The 15,193-nt window shown below is 45.2% G+C and overlaps 1 protein-coding gene, 1 long non-coding RNA gene and 1 pseudogene across 4 annotated transcripts; 1 reads left to right on the top strand and 2 right to left on the bottom strand.

Annotated features, from left to right (window-relative positions):
- Window positions 1-6,582: 6,582 nt before the first annotated feature.
- Window positions 6,583-6,732, bottom strand: LOC111591476 (uncharacterized; annotated as a pseudogene).
- Window positions 6,733-7,795: 1,063 nt separating this feature from the next.
- On the top strand, window positions 7,796-10,147 carry LOC100274961 (uncharacterized). The gene is made up of 4 exons (NM_001174537.1): window positions 7,796-7,913; window positions 8,084-8,179; window positions 8,277-8,756; window positions 9,423-10,147. The coding sequence occupies exons 1-4, from the start codon at window positions 7,875-7,877 to the stop codon at window positions 9,930-9,932; spliced, it is 1,125 nt and encodes a 374-aa protein (NP_001168008.1). The 5' UTR covers window positions 7,796-7,874; the 3' UTR covers window positions 9,933-10,147.
- LOC103652913 (uncharacterized) lies at window positions 10,011-12,113 on the bottom strand. Of its 3 annotated transcripts, none has more exons than XR_002269018.1 (3): window positions 11,179-12,113; window positions 11,020-11,059; window positions 10,011-10,925 (listed from the first exon to the last, which is right to left on the bottom strand). It is a non-coding gene; the product is annotated as an uncharacterized lncRNA (long non-coding RNA). The 3 variants fall into 3 exon arrangements; XR_002269019.1 differs by having other exon boundaries at window positions 10,011-11,059; window positions 11,179-11,590; window positions 11,694-12,113; XR_002269017.1 differs by having other exon boundaries at window positions 10,011-11,059.
- Between the last annotated feature and the right edge of the window lie 3,080 nt (window positions 12,114-15,193).

Here is a 15,193-nt window from a genome sequence, read left to right as displayed (position 1 = left end):
TCTAAGATTGGAAATAGAAGTATTGCAAACATCTAATTCTTTAGCCTTAGCAATTAATTTTTTATTTTCATTTCTAAGGCTAGCAAGAGAGGCATTCAATCTTAGCAATTGAACTAGCATTATCTTTTCTAAGATTGTCAATTGAATCATCGCTAACATTTGATTTCTCAACCTTAGCAATTAATTTGTCATTTTCATTTCTAAGGTTTGAAATAACATCATGGCAAGTGCTTAGCTCACTAGATATTTTTTTCACATTTTTCTACCTCTAGAGCATAAGCATTTTTAACTTTAACATGCTTCTTATTTTCTTTAATTAGGAAGTCCTCTTGGCTATCCAAGAGTTCATCCTTCTCATGAATAGCACTAATCGATTCATTTAATTTTTCCTTTTGTTGCATGTTTAAGTTGGCAAAAAGGGTGAGCAAATTATCCTCATCATCACTAGTATTATCCTCATCACTAGAAGTTGCATACTTAGTGGAGGATTTTGATTTTACCTTTTTCTTTTTGTCGTCTTTTGCCATGAGGCACTTGTAGCCGACGTTGGGGAAGAGGAGGCCTTTGGTGACAGCGATGTTGGCGGCATCCTCGTCGGAGGAGGAGTCGGTGGAGCTCTCGTCGGAGTCCCACTCTCGGCAAACATGGGCATCGCCGCCCTTCTTTTTGTAGTACCTCTTCTTTTCTCTTCTCTTTCCCTTCTTGTCGTCGCCCCTGTCACTATCACTTGATAATGGACATTTTGCAATAAAATGATCGGGCTTACCACACTTGTAGCAAACTTTCTTGGAGCGGGGCTTGTAGTCCTTCCCCCTCCTTTGCTTGAGGATTTGGCGAAAGCTCTTGATGATGAGCACCATTTCCTCGTTGTCGAGCTTGGAGGCGTCGATGGGGATTCTACTCGGTGTAGAGTCCTCTTTCTTCTCCTTTGTTGCCTTGAATGCCATGGGTTGCACATCGGGTGTGGAGGAGGCGCCTTGCTCGATGATTTTCTTGGAGCCTTTGATCATCAATTCAAAGCTCACAAATTTTCCTATCACTTCCTCGGGAGACATTAGTGTGTATCTAGGATCACCACGAATTAATTGAACTTGCGTAGGGTTAAGTAAAACGAGTGATCTAAGAATAACCTTGACCATTTCATGGTCATCCCATTTGGTGCTCCCGAAGTTGCGCACTTGGTTCACCAAGGTCTTGAGCCGGTTGTACATCGCTTGTGGCTCCTCCCCTTGGTGAAGCATGAAGCGACCGAGCTCCCCCTCGATCGTCTCCCGCTTGGTGATCTTGGTCACCTCGTTTCCTTCGTGCGCGGTCTTGAGCACGTCCCAAATTTCCTTTGCGCTCTTCAACCCTTGCACCTTATTATACTCCTCTCGACTTATAGAGGCAAGGAGTATAGTAGTGGCTTGGGAGTTGAAGTGTTGGATTTGTTCGACCTCCTCCGAGTCGTAATCCTTGTCTCCCTTCTTTGGTACCTGCGCTCCATACTCAACAATATCCCATATGCTTTTGTGGAGTGAGGTTAAGTGATGCCTCATTTTATCACTCCACATAGAATAATCTTCACCTTCAAGCATAGGTGGTTTGCCTAATGGAACAAAAAGTAATGGAGTGCGTTTTGAAATACGAGGATAGCGAAGGGGCATCTTACTATACTTCTTGCGCTCATGGCGTTTAGAAGTTGCGGATGCCGATTCCGAGCTGGAGGTGGAGGGTGACGAAGAGTCGGTCTCGTAGTAGACCAATTTCTTCATCTTCTTCTTCTTGTCACCCTTCCATTGGGACTTGATGGAGGAAGAGGATTCCTCCTTGTGCTTGTGGGCGGACTCCCTTGAATGCGTTCTCCCCGAGCTTGCGGACTTGTCGCCGGTCCCGATCTCCCTCTTGGCAGATGCTCCCGGCATCACTTCGAGCGGTTAGGCTCTAATGAAGCACCGGGCTCTGATACCAATTGAAAGTCACCTAGAGGGGGGTGAATAGGGCGAATCTAAAATTTACAAACTTTAAGCACAACTACAAGCCGGCGTTAGCGTTATAATTAAATTCGAGTCCGAAAGAGAGGGCGAAAACAAATCACAAGCAAATAAGGCGGATGACACGGTGATTTGTTTTACCGAGGTTCGGTTCTTGCAAACCTACTCCCCGTTGAGGTGGTCACAAAGACCGGGTGTCTTTCAACCCTTTCCCTCTCTCAAACGGTCACTTAGATCGAGTGAGCTTCTCTTCTCAATCAAAACAGTACACTAAGTCCCCACAAGGACCACCACACAGTTGGTGTCTCTTGCCTTGGTTACAATTGAGTTGAACACAAGAAAGAAGGAAGAAGAAAAGCAATCCAAGCACAAGAGCTCAAATGAATACAAGTATCTCTCTCTCACTAGTCACTATTAGATTGGAATTGTCTTTGGACTTGGGAGAGGATTTGATCTCTTTGGTTGTGTCTTGTATTGAATACTATAGCTCTTGTATGAGGTGTGAAGGCTGAAAACTTGGATACATTGAAGTGTGGTGGTTGGGGGGTATTTATAGCCCCAACCACCAAAAGAACTGTTGGTGAGGGCTTCTGTCGCATGGAGCACCGGACAGTCCGGTGCGCCACCGGACACTGTCCGGTGCGCCAGCCACGTCACCCGGCCGTTGGATTCTGACCGTTGGAGCTTCTGACATATGGGGCACCGACAGTCCGGTGGTGCACCGGACAGGTCCTGTAGACAGTCCGGTGCGCCTTCTGGCGCGCGCCTGACTTCTGCGCGCACTGTAGCGCATTTAATGCAGTTGCAGTCGACCGTTGGCGCTGTAGTAGCCATTACTCCGCTGGCACACCGGACAGTCCGGTGCTACACCGGACAGTCCGGTGAATTATAGTGGAGTGGCTCCCAGAATTCTCGAAGGTGGCAAGTTTGGAGTCGGTTCCCTGGTGCACCGGACACTGTCCGGTGGCACACCGGACAGTCCGGTGCGCCAGACCAGGGCACACTTCAGTTGTCTTTTGCTCTCTTTGTTTGAACCCTTTCTTGGTCTTTTTATTGGTTTATTGTGAACCTTTGGCGCCTGTAAAACTTATAGTCTAGAGCAAACTAGTTAGTCCAATTATTTGTGTTGGGCAATTCAACCTCCAAAATCAATTAGGAAAAGGTGTAAGCCTATTTCCCTTTCACATCCGTCACACCCGGTTTTGGAAGGCAAACCGAATGCGAACCATGTACGTGCCAGGATCAGAAATTCACGTACACAGCGATTACATAATTGGACATCATCACACATTGGTCAAAATAATAGCAGAAATAGTACTTTATTACATCACGATGTCCAAGACATCCACAGAGTCATTAACTTAAGTCATAATCATAATCAAAGTGCGAATACGAAACGTCCAAGACATTCACAGAGTCATTAACTTAATTCATAATCATAATCAAAGTGCGAATACGAAACACAGTACGATAAGGCCTTCACAGGCAGCTGACTCGAGGGAAGGCGAGCTGACCGGTCGGGCCCAGCGTCAGGAGGCGCAGGCAACCGACGGGTGGGACCCAGTGGCAGGGTGCGCGCACGAACCGGTATCCAACGATTTGGATCATTGGATCAAGGACGGGCGGCTGAGATCTGGCGCACAAGGGTTAACGGCTTTGGGCGGTGCTGTTCCTGTCGGTGACAGCGAAGTTGTCGGAGACGGGGCAGTGCGGGCTCCAGGGGGTTTGAGGTCGCCGGAGTTGGCCAGGATCGGCGAGGATGGCCCGGCGAACTCACTGGCGGGGCTCCAGCCGTGGGAATAGGACTAGGACAAGGGAACAACAGAGGGAGCACTCTGGGCGAGTCAGGATAACTCCGGCGAGTAATCCCGGCCACGGGGAAGGGAAATCGAGCGCGTTAAGGCCCGGGATAGCTTCGGCGAGGGAGGTGGAATAGTACGGACCAAAGCAGGGACTCGGAGAGGGGCTGAATCGACCGGCCGTCGCGCGGGCACGGCGAACCGACGCGGTGGAGCTCCGGCGAGTACAAATTAGGTAAGGCAGGGCAGAATCAAGACGACCAGAGCACGGGAACAGTTTTATCACCTCAGAACGACGCTCGGGAGGGCTCGCCGTGACGTCTGGCGCTCTAGACGGCCGGCATGGTGGGCACTTTCCTCCGGCGAGCAATGGTGGTGGTGGTAGAGCGCGAGAGAGGGCAAGCGTGGGCAAAATGAGGCAGGGGAGAGAGAGCGGGTGCAAGCGGGGCTCAGAAGGGAGCTGGGGGCGTGGGCAGGCGACGTGGTCGGGGTTCTCGGCGTGCGTGTGTGCTGGTCAGCGGCGGTTCGTGGGGAAGGCGGAGCTGACAGGCTAGGCTCACGGCGTAGAGGCACGGGCATGCGCGCGGGGGGAACAGTTCGACGCTGACGGGCCGAGCCCACGGTGTAGAGAGAGCGGGGCGCGCACGTGAGAGGAAATGACCCCGACAGGTTGGCCCCACCGGGTAGATAGAGAGAGGGTTCGGGGACACGCGAGCACTGGCTGGCACGCGCGTGGGCGCGCGGGGCTGGGCCGACTGGCCGAGGCTGGGCTGAAATGATTTTTCCTTTTTCTTTTGAATTTCTAATTCTTTTTATTTTTATTTTCTCTATGGAATTCAAATCAAATCAAGCCACAATTTTAAATTCAAATATTTCAAACATGTGCATCAACCAAAAACAAATTTTGAACTCATCATGAGGCAAACATTCATATCTCATCTAGGTTTTAATATTCTAACGAAAATAATACATCTCTCACATAAATAACCCAAAATACTATTAAAGAGAAGGGAAAGGAAAATCTATAGAGGTCAGAAAAGGAGTAACACCTGAATTTGGTATGTATTAGAGAAGAATTTTTATACCCCCAAATTCAGGGCGTTACACCATCCTGACATGCTTCTCCGTCATCGGTGCTCTTGTGGAGTTAGTTCTTTAGAGGTGCATCTTCCTTGTACTTCTTTGTGCTCGCTTCTCAATCTATACCTTACTTTGCTCGATGCTGCTCACTCTAGGGTTATGGTTATGGCCGCAAGTCAAGATCAATTAAGTTGGTCACCGGCGAGCAAGGCCAACCTTCCATTTATCGATTACCCCACTTGTGGTATTCCTTTTGTCAGGCTACACAGTAAGCAGTTGAATTCATATGGATGTTTTTTCTACAAGTGTGAGAACAACCTAAGGGTAAGATTTCAGTTTTATGTTATTAGGGTACCCATGTTATTATGAAATCTTATATTAACAGTAATATGAATGTTATCGTGCCTATTTTGGTTTGCAAAATGATCAAAGGTGTGCCTTTTTTAAGTGGGAAGATGATTATGAACGGTTTTGGCGACATGCTAATGAAGGCAACTTGGTTGAAGAATATGTGGATAAGCATCTTCTAAATGAGTTGGAACAAATGAAGATGAGATTGAAGGAAGATGTAGTCCAAATGAAGCATCAATTGTAAAAAAATAGTGTATGGATTTGTAGGTGTTGTAATAGTATTAGATCTAATGCTAGTAGCAATTCTTGCTATGTGAATCTCTGTGTTTTGGAATGTACTGAATTTGTGAAACTCTAATGCATGTGTTATGATATGAACTAACTAAAATGCAATTGGAAAACTAAAATTCATGTGTTGTGATATGTGTTCTGATATCACCAATATGTTTTTGGACAACTGAAATAAATCACCAATTGCAACAGGATATATAACTCAGAAGTTCACCAAAATACATCTACTCATTCATCAATAGATCCATTACATGCAACTAGTTCATCTCCAAAAGCATTACAAAGAACTAGTTCATCACCAGATCCATTACATACAACTAATTTATCAAAACAATAATGTGGACACATGATAAAGTCATGGTGTTGGATTAACTCATTTATATACATTGCTAGGATTAAATATGTGGCATCAAGGATTCTCAAGTGGTATACATGTTGGATACTTAGACCTAAGATTGTTATTGTTTCTCATAATGTGAACTGATGCATTTTGGGGTTGTCAAACTCTACTTCATAACTAGATAGTTATAAAAGTAGTTTTCAAATGTACCATGAAACATAGGATGTGATGTGAGTGGATCAAGAAGGAATTTGTCCCTCCAACATAATGGGAGAGATTCACTAGGGCCCTTGATGTAGTCGAATTAAGAAAGTGCATGGTCATGACAATATAATTAGATAGTTAATTATGATGTGACTACAAAGCTAATGACAAGATATAATCCATTACCAAATTGAGTGAAGTGTCGAGATATTAGAAGGGTGGCACAAATCTCCCCTTGAGTTCGATAGATATAGTGTGGCAAAAGGATCAGATGTGTGTGTATCAAGATTCGACCCATATGATCTTTATGTGTATATAGGATTTGATATGTGCTGCTAGACATCACTATTGATTAATGACTCGAAAATAGTTTTATATCATGTCCGTCTTTAGTACTTAAGAGATTGCAACAACTAAATAGATGATTGACTCTAGTGTAAATGAGAGATCGTAAAAAATATTCCAGAGAGGCAACCATGATCCATGATAACATAAATGAGCCTTTAAGTTAAAAATCCATTAGCATGAGTCTATATTTAGGAAAGACTAGTACAACGCCCGTGCATTGCGACGGCACACAAACATATTTGATACCCATAAAAAATAAATGTAAGATCAGAGTGAACATATCCTATATTAAACTGATAAGAACAAATATTACACCTTATCTTAACCAAAAGCCCGAGAAAGGTATGAGTTGAATAGGAGCCCGACCCTTTTTTATAAGTCGCTCGGGTGCTCGTTCTCCTTCAGATAGCGAGATGGTACTATGTGGGAGTATTGCTCTGCGTATGGCTTCCTATCGTGTTGGGCTTGGATGGTTTCTCAATGCCCATTTGTTAGGCAAGAAGCGGTAAAAGAAATAGACCTACATGCTTCGATGTGATGCACAACCCACAAAACCGGTGCTTTAATATAGTAGAGAGTTGACATGCTAGAAGAGAGAGACACATCTTAGCTATCGCCTGTCACCGCCTCTTTCCCAGGTTTGCGAGCGCTCAAGCATTTGTTGCCCTTCTTCTCACTGTGTGTGTGGTGCTAGCACACCAGCGTAATAGTGTTTGATCCTTACAACCGTGGATACCATAAAGATGTCGCTGGCGTTGTTGTGGTGTTGAGCGGCAACGAATACGTGAAGAGTACAGGTAAATATGTTATTGTTGTTGGTACGTGAGGATGTAATACTATTTTCACTATATTGACGCATTCTTCTTCTATTGTACTACACGTCTAGTAATAATGATCTACACTTCTCTTGTTGCATGTTATCTTGGTCGAACCTAGTAGATTTTCTAGCTTTCTGCATGTAGGTCCAGTAATTCTGAAGTGTTGATATAGTGTGTGTATAAATGTGTGTGGATGTTTGTATCTGAATAAAGACCAAGCCTCCAATAATGCTGAGGAACATGGTATATGCCTGTAGCTAGATGCCATAGACCCACATCATCAGAAATTAAACAACACATAGAAACAGCTGGATTTTTCATATATGACACAGCAATTTGTCTATGCTCCCTTTGATAGAGACACGGACATTTGTTATGTGTGCCTCATCAATCAGTAGTGCTGTATAAAGAACCACGGCTAAACAGCTGTTGCATCCTAGTAGCGCTATATCTTGTTCCTTGAGGACCAGACTTAGAAGCACTATTATCCCTGCAGCTTGCCTCTTCAGTATACTCCATCCGCTGCCCCGCTTCTCCTCATACATATATACTCTGTCAAATCCAACTTGTTCCATAACTCTTGTTCTCCATCGAAGAACAGACGACATACTCTCTCTCTCTCTCTCTTTGTCTCTCTCTACTCTCTAGACAGTCGATTAAAGGTGCACAAATGTGCGGAAAGATGGAGCACATCCACATGGAACACAAGGTGTGTATTTCATCTAGTTTCTGTTCTAGCTAGAGATGTGAATCCATATATAACTACTGGTGTTTTGTTAAGATTAACTAAAAAGGTTAAAATAGTTTAATTCCTTGTTAGAGTCATGTACTAGTACTTACTGGTTGTTTGTGTGTGTGTGTATTCATCCAATTCATCAGGGCTTACTAGGTGGAGAATTTAAAGATGGAATCTGCGCCTCAGTTCCCAGCCCCCTTCCTGGCACATCAAGCAGGCCGAACAGCATGGTTGTGAAGGTAATTAAGCAGCTAGTAATAGTATACAAGCAGAAGGTTTGCTTGAATTTTCGTCCAGAAATAATTGTGTTTGTAATAAACATATATATATAAGCAGAAGGTTTGCCCGCGGGAGTTCATCCCGGCGCACATCATCGCGGAGGCGATCTCGACGCTGCACGGGCTGGACCTGCGGTGGTCGGGGCCCATCACGCCCAGCGAGCGGCAGTACGTGGAGCAGTACGTGCTGGCCATGTACCCGCAGTACTCGCACGGCCTCATCGAGGACGGCAGCTGCGACAAGGACGACCTCTACTCCACCTACTACATGTCGCCGGAGGCCGGCGGCGAGCGGCAGCGTTCGTCGCCGGCGGGGTCGCCGTCGTCGTCGGCCGGCACGAGGCCCGACTCGGCGGACACGGTCCGGCTGGAGCCGTCGCGGCTGCTGGACATGCTCACCAAGAAGTCGTCCTTCCCGGGGAGCTTCATCTCGATCCCGGAGATCCAGGCCAGGAACCGCGTGCTCAGCCACTGCGGCCTCACCGACGACGAGTACCTCGTCCTCTTCGCGCCCACGCCGAGGGACGCCATGATGCTGGTAGGCAGAGCCTGTCGTTGTGGTTACCATTATCATTAGTTAATTCATTATTACTACAACTATAATGGTTTTTAAATCATGCCGTAGCCGGTCTTAATTCTTCTGGTTCAAATTGTTTAACCATAGGGGTTTGGTTTGGGACTAAAATTAATTATCCTGTGTCACATCGGATGCTTAAATGTTTATTATGAGTACTAAATATAATAAACATTGGCGCTGCATCGGCCATGCAGCGCCGAGGGATGCTTAAATGTCACATCGGCGCTGCATGGCCGTACTTGGTTTTTTAAGTTAGTACTACAAAGCTTTGGGATAAACTATTGGGTGATTTGGAACATTGATATGGAGGACTAACGAGGTGCAAGTGGTAGAACTTGAGTGTGACACGGTGATTTATTTATTTATTTTCTTTTTTGTAATAAAAGCCATAGCATAGTCATTTGACCCTTTATTAATCGACCCTACACGAGAACAAAATAAATGACAAAAAAAATCCAGATGGACTTTGAGCTTCTAATTTAAGCTGATCCACGTATCTGCACAAGCACGCCAATTAGGCCCAGCCCAACAGGGGCTGCGCTCAGACTTGTCACCCTGCATGCCGCATGTACTGTACTGTACAAGCACGCCCGAAATAACATGGGTTATATTTACATTACATGGCAGATTGGCGAGAGCTACCCGTTCTTCCGGAGCAGCTACTACATGTCGATCCTGGACGAGGAGAGCGACAGCATCCGCGCCTTCGCGGCGTACAAGGAGGCGAAGGTGATCGCGGCGCCGGAGTCGTGGCTGGACCTGCGCATCAAGGGGTCGCAGCTGAGCCAGTACTTCCGGCGCAAGTCCAAGCACGCGCCCAAGGGTCTGTTCGCGTACCCGGCCGTCGTCTCCCCCTCCTCTTCGTCGCCGTCCGCCGCCGCCGCCTCGCGGTACTCGCTGCACTGGGTGTCCGAGGCGCACCGCAACGCGTGGCACGTGGTCCTGGACGCCACCGCGCTGGCCGTCGGCGAGGACCGCCTCCCGCTCTCGCTGCACCGCCCGGACTTCGTGCTGTGCACGCTCGGCGACGCCACGCGGCAGCAGCAGCAGCAGCAGCCAGCTGCGAGGGTCACCTGCCTCCTCGTCAGGAGGCGGTCCTTCGATACCTCCCTCTCCTCCCAGCCGCAGAGGCAGTAGCCACTAGCCACAGCGAATTGGTGTTTGCGAGAGAAATAGAAATCGAAGCAGGCGCGCGTGTTGCAAGATTGCTGCTTCTTGCCTGTGACTGTGAGCTAGCCGTTTGGCTTGTGACTGCTGCAAGCAAATTGGTGTTTAGCCGATTCCGTTATCGTGTGATGCATGGTGAAACATTACAATAATAAATAAATACATAAACACCATTTTGACAGAGTATATTTATGTCCTCTTGTATATATAGACTAATGTAGAACCACGTCTGCATGTAACTATTATGCTCTTCAACCATATTCTGAACAACACAAGCATGTTACGTTGGCAAAAATCTGAAAGAGCATGTCCCGTTTTTCAGATTCACAATTAATGAACCTTCATTTCTTGTCTCTCGCTTCAAAGTCCAGTTTCACCATTCCATAAGACATGACAAAAACTGGGTCGTCCTACGCGTAATCTTCTTAACCTTTCTTAAGATATTGGTGGGACATATAATGTTCTAATCCACCTCTCACTATTTCTCATGTTCTCTTGAATTCTTCTAGTTACAAGGACCCTTATGTCCTCTAACATAGTTATAATAGTCTTAAATCTTGCTTCAATAGTCCAACTACTGAAATGACCCAAAAATAATCTACCGCTTTAAAAGATCTGTTGGAACTGATTTTCAGGGGTCATTTTCTGGTGAGCTGCTTGGGACATTGCTACTAATGAGAACACTTTCACACTAGCATCCTCAAAGTTGAATATTTCCCAGAAACTCTTTATGGACAACTGTAGCCGATCTCTTGCTGTCAGTCATCTGCCCATCTCTTTATGGACCACCTCACCTTCATCCTGTCAGTCATCTGCCTCTCCTCTGCCTAGTACTATAGCCGATCTCTTGCTGCCTAAACTCTCATACCGGGAATCTAGATTTCATCGCTAACGTGTTTGGCCAGCAAGGTCTTCAGGCAACTGTACAGGTTCAAGCTATTGCAGACTCAGGAGCATGACATTCTGAGATGGACATCGGCAAAAAGGGAGATTGTATGACAAAGCATTTTTTTTTTGTTTACACACATCTAAGCTCTCAGTTCGAGGTACAACTTACACAAGGATCGCGGCATCTCATCACAGGTGAACCAAAAATCCTACAAAGGGCGTGGAAATCGTAAAAACCTATGTTTGGAGACTGATAAGAAGGGCACTGGACACAGGCGAAAGAGCAGGAAGGTACTCAAGTCACATTGGTAAGCACTACTATATATACCTGATGGAGACGGATGCACATCTTTAATTTCACTGCGATTTTGCTGGAGCTGTTTGGTTCGTTCTCCAACAACCCGTCTCTTCGGTCTGACACTTTACAAAATGAGCAAGATGGGGTTCAACAAATTCTACATGCTGTAATGTCAACAAACAATCTTTAACAAACTCTTCCAAAAAATAAAATCCTAACAGATTTGTGGTACATCTGAAAAAAGCTAGAAATGTAGGAGATTGAACAACAACCGATGGACGACTTGGCTGGTGCAGGTCCATCGTCATGCTGTAGCAATAGACATGTCTGCTGGCTGCAAATGCTCTCGCAAATGCACACCAACGAGTGCAGACGACCGACGACAACAAGAACAGGCAGGCCAACACGAGCCACCAATGGCCACCATACACGCATGACCAAGCTGTATTGCCAGGTACAGATTATTAATCACAACTCATCAACCCTAGCTTACAACCTCAGACGAATAAATATATAGGAGCAGCCAACTATCGTCAAGCACATACACCGTCATTTGTGTACAGGGAGCAACCAATAACTCCTCCTCAGTGCTCATGGCAGAAGCACCGAGGCTAGCTCTGGCCTGGACTGGTGGTGGCCTGGCCTCTCGGCTACAACAATAATCAGTAGCTGGTACCTGGTATCCCTTCATCAACAGCTCAAATTACTCTACTCCGCCAGACTGGAGGATACAATATCGCACACAAGAGTTCATCAAATGCAACCAACAGAGCAACCTCAAGATGTTCAAGATCATGTTAAATAAATCCCGGCCTCGGCCCTCGGATATCAAAACGTCGCTAGGACGCTCGCTCCCTCTTCCTGTCTGACGAACTCGGTGATGAACACTCAAGAACTCAGAGTCAGTGGACGGTCGGTTTTGGCGCAGCGCACAGGCACAACAACAATCGCTGTATTTTTTTGGTTTTCTACTACTCCTTTTTATTGACGCTGGTTACAGGTTCGCGTTCGACCCCCGGCCCCGGATGCATGCGCACACACCCCCAAAAATAGCTGTGCCATCCCACAGCCAAGGATAGTGGGCGCAATGACCGGGTGTCGTCAAGGCCACCACTGATTCTGCAGGGAAGAAAACAAACCCTGCTAAACTTAGACTCTAACTAGACGCAATGTATTATCTCTGACAAACTCCACCTAATCTTGTTGCGCCGATTCGGTGCTAATGATGTCGCTCCGAACGCTTAGCTCCTAAGCGGCTTCGTGAGCAAATCTGCCAATTGGTCACTGGTCCGGACGAAATCTGGATGTGCTAGTCACCTAAGGTCTTGTTCGTTTGTCCAGAAATAGATTAAGAATCATTTCAAGTGATCAAAACTTAGTACCCATTTGGTTAGACGGACTAATCTTTAGTCCCTAGTTTTTAGTCCCGTTAAGTCTTTATTTTGCCAAACGGAAGGACTAAAGTAGAGACTAATTGGCTTTAGTCTCTAGTCCCTCACATGGGTGCTAAAAGAGACTAATTGACAATATTTACTCCAATTGCCCTTGCCTATAAAACTATTGTGAAACAAGAAAATGGGTATTTTAGTCTTTATGTGTTAAATTTAATGTATTTAGAATCTGTTTAGTCTCTACAACCAAACATGGTAGGGAGTAAACTTTAGTCTCTGGACTAAACTTTAGTCCTAGAACTAATGAAACCAAACATGGTCTTATATAAATTAGAGAAACAAACCGGCTAGGATTTGTTCCATGCCCCTATTCCGGAAAAAACGAACGGCCCCTAAAGGGTGAATAACTGACGTCTAAAATTCACAAATCAAATAAAAACTTGAATCACAATATATGAGTTAGCTCAAAAGGTCGATTCAAGATAGTGAGGTTCTTGCACTTGATTGCTCACAAGATTGTGAAATTATAACTTGAGCAATATCACAAGTAAAGAATGAAGATGAAGCAAGAACTAGAAAATATAGATGAAGTACAAATCGCAAGAGATCGAGCACACGAGACACGACGATTTTTACCATGGTTCGATCAAGCCTCAAATGCTTGACTACTCCATGTTGTGGTGTCCCAAAAGACGAGAGTTGCATCCAACCCTTCTCAAGTGATCTAATGATCAACTTCAGACCATAGATCTTCCTTATACTTTTCCTTTTGCAAGGATTTCCACAACTTGGAGTCTCTTGCAGTCGTACACAGTTTGATGATAGTGATAACTCTAGAAACAGCAAGAGGGAGGAGATAACACACACAAGAGAAAAAGAACAATACCAAAAAGCAACAACACGAACGCACAACAGGACCACAACACTATCTCACTAGAACGGGCGCTCGGATCGCTTTGGTGTGTCTCACAAATGCGTTGGAGTAAAGTACTAGCTCTTAGTATGCTTGGTATACTGAGGAGGTCCAAATCAAGGCCTATGTATAGCCCCATGCCTCTAAATAGCCCTTGAACTTGCCTCCAAAAACTTAGATAAAATCTGCTATCGGATGGCGGACCGGTCCGGTTCATCACCGGACTGCCACGTGTCACTCGACCATTGAACTAGTTGTTGCGTGCCTAAGAGCCATTGGAGCTGAGGTCTGGTGCACCACTGGACCTTCAATGTAGACGGTCCAGTGAATTTTATAATAAAATTCCTGAGGCTGGGCAGTTTGTACGGAGGAGGTCTGATGCACCACCAAACTGGTCTGATGCACCAGGCCCCCAAGTCCTTTGTCTAGGCTCTCTGCGAACATGGTCTGGTGCACCATCGAACAAATCTGGTGAGACCCAAACTACCGATCTTAAGTCCTTTTAAGCTCAATCTTCTTCAGTTTGACTTAGCTTTTCTTGGGAGCTTCCCTAAGATTTAGTCCAATCTTGCACACATGCAAACACATGCAAACTGAAAGCATAATATCCAATCTGGATGCACAAATACAAAGCAAGTATCCTATCGTAGACCGGTATACCTTTTGATCTATAGACTTATCTCCAATGTTGAGGTCAAGGTGCCCATTCGTCCCCATAGGTGTCTTGATGGGCTTACTATCCTTCTTTCCAAACCTCTTGAGCATATCCTACATGTACGTGGTTTGGGAGATGAAGGTGCAATCTTGGAGTTGTTTCACTTAAAATCTAAGGAAGAACTTCAACTCCCCAGTCATAGACATCTCAATTTTATACAACATTATTCTGCTAAACTCCTCACATGACATTTGATTAGTAGAACCAAATATTGTATCATCAACATAAATTTGGCATACAAATAAATAATTATTGAATGTCTTAGTGAATAGAGTTGTATCATCTTTCCTGACTTTAAAAGAATTAGCAATTAAGAAATCTCTCAGGTATTCATTACATGCTCTTGGTGCTTGCTTAAACCCATAGAGTGCCTTAGAGAGTTTGAACACATGATTTGGATACCTGTCATCCTCTAAGCCTAAAGGTTCCTCAACATAGACCTCCTCCTTGATCGGTCCATTAAGGAATGCTCTATTAACGTCCATTTGAAACAACTTAAAATCATGGTGAGTAGCATAGGCTAATAACATACGAATAGACTCAAGCCTAGCTATACATACGAAAGTTTCAAAATCTAAACATGCGACTTACGCATAACCTTTTGCAACAAGTCTCGTTTTGTTTTTGTCATCACACCATGTTCATCCTGTTTGTTGCGGAAATACCCACTTGGTACCACACAACATTCTGCTTCAGACATGGCACTAAAATTCAGACTTCATTTCTCTTGAAGTTGTTGAGCTCTTCACCGTCACCCGGTCCAAATCCTTCAAAGAATCCTCAATTCTGAAAGGCTCAATGAAAGACACAAAAGAGTAATGTTCATAAAAATTAGCAATGCGAGAACGACTGGTTACTCCCTTGTTTATGTCTCCTAGGATTATGTCCACCGAATGATCTCATTGAATGGTGGTGTAGATTCTTGGGTGTGGCGCCTCCTTGTCATGATCTTCCTCAACTCCGCCTTGATCAATGACATCATCTTGATTATCATGTTCACCATCTTGTGTAGGGGGTTGCGCTATA

The sequence above is a fragment of the Zea mays genome, chromosome 4, assembly GCF_902167145.1.
Source record: "Zea mays cultivar B73 chromosome 4, Zm-B73-REFERENCE-NAM-5.0, whole genome shotgun sequence".
In the NCBI taxonomy this organism is placed as follows: domain Eukaryota; kingdom Viridiplantae; phylum Streptophyta; class Magnoliopsida; order Poales; family Poaceae; genus Zea; species Zea mays.
This window is presented reverse-complemented; position numbering and strand designations above follow the sequence as displayed.

Coding starts and splice junctions, on each gene's coding strand:
- LOC100274961 (NM_001174537.1), top strand. CDS start 7,875: ATGTGCGGAAAGATGGAGCACATCCACATGGAACACAAG. Junction 7,914..8,083: donor ACATCCACATGGAACACAAG/GTGTGTATTTCA, acceptor CCAATTCATCAG/GGCTTACTAGGTGGAGAATT. Junction 8,757..9,422: donor CGAGGGACGCCATGATGCTG/GTAGGCAGAGCC, acceptor ATTACATGGCAG/ATTGGCGAGAGCTACCCGTT.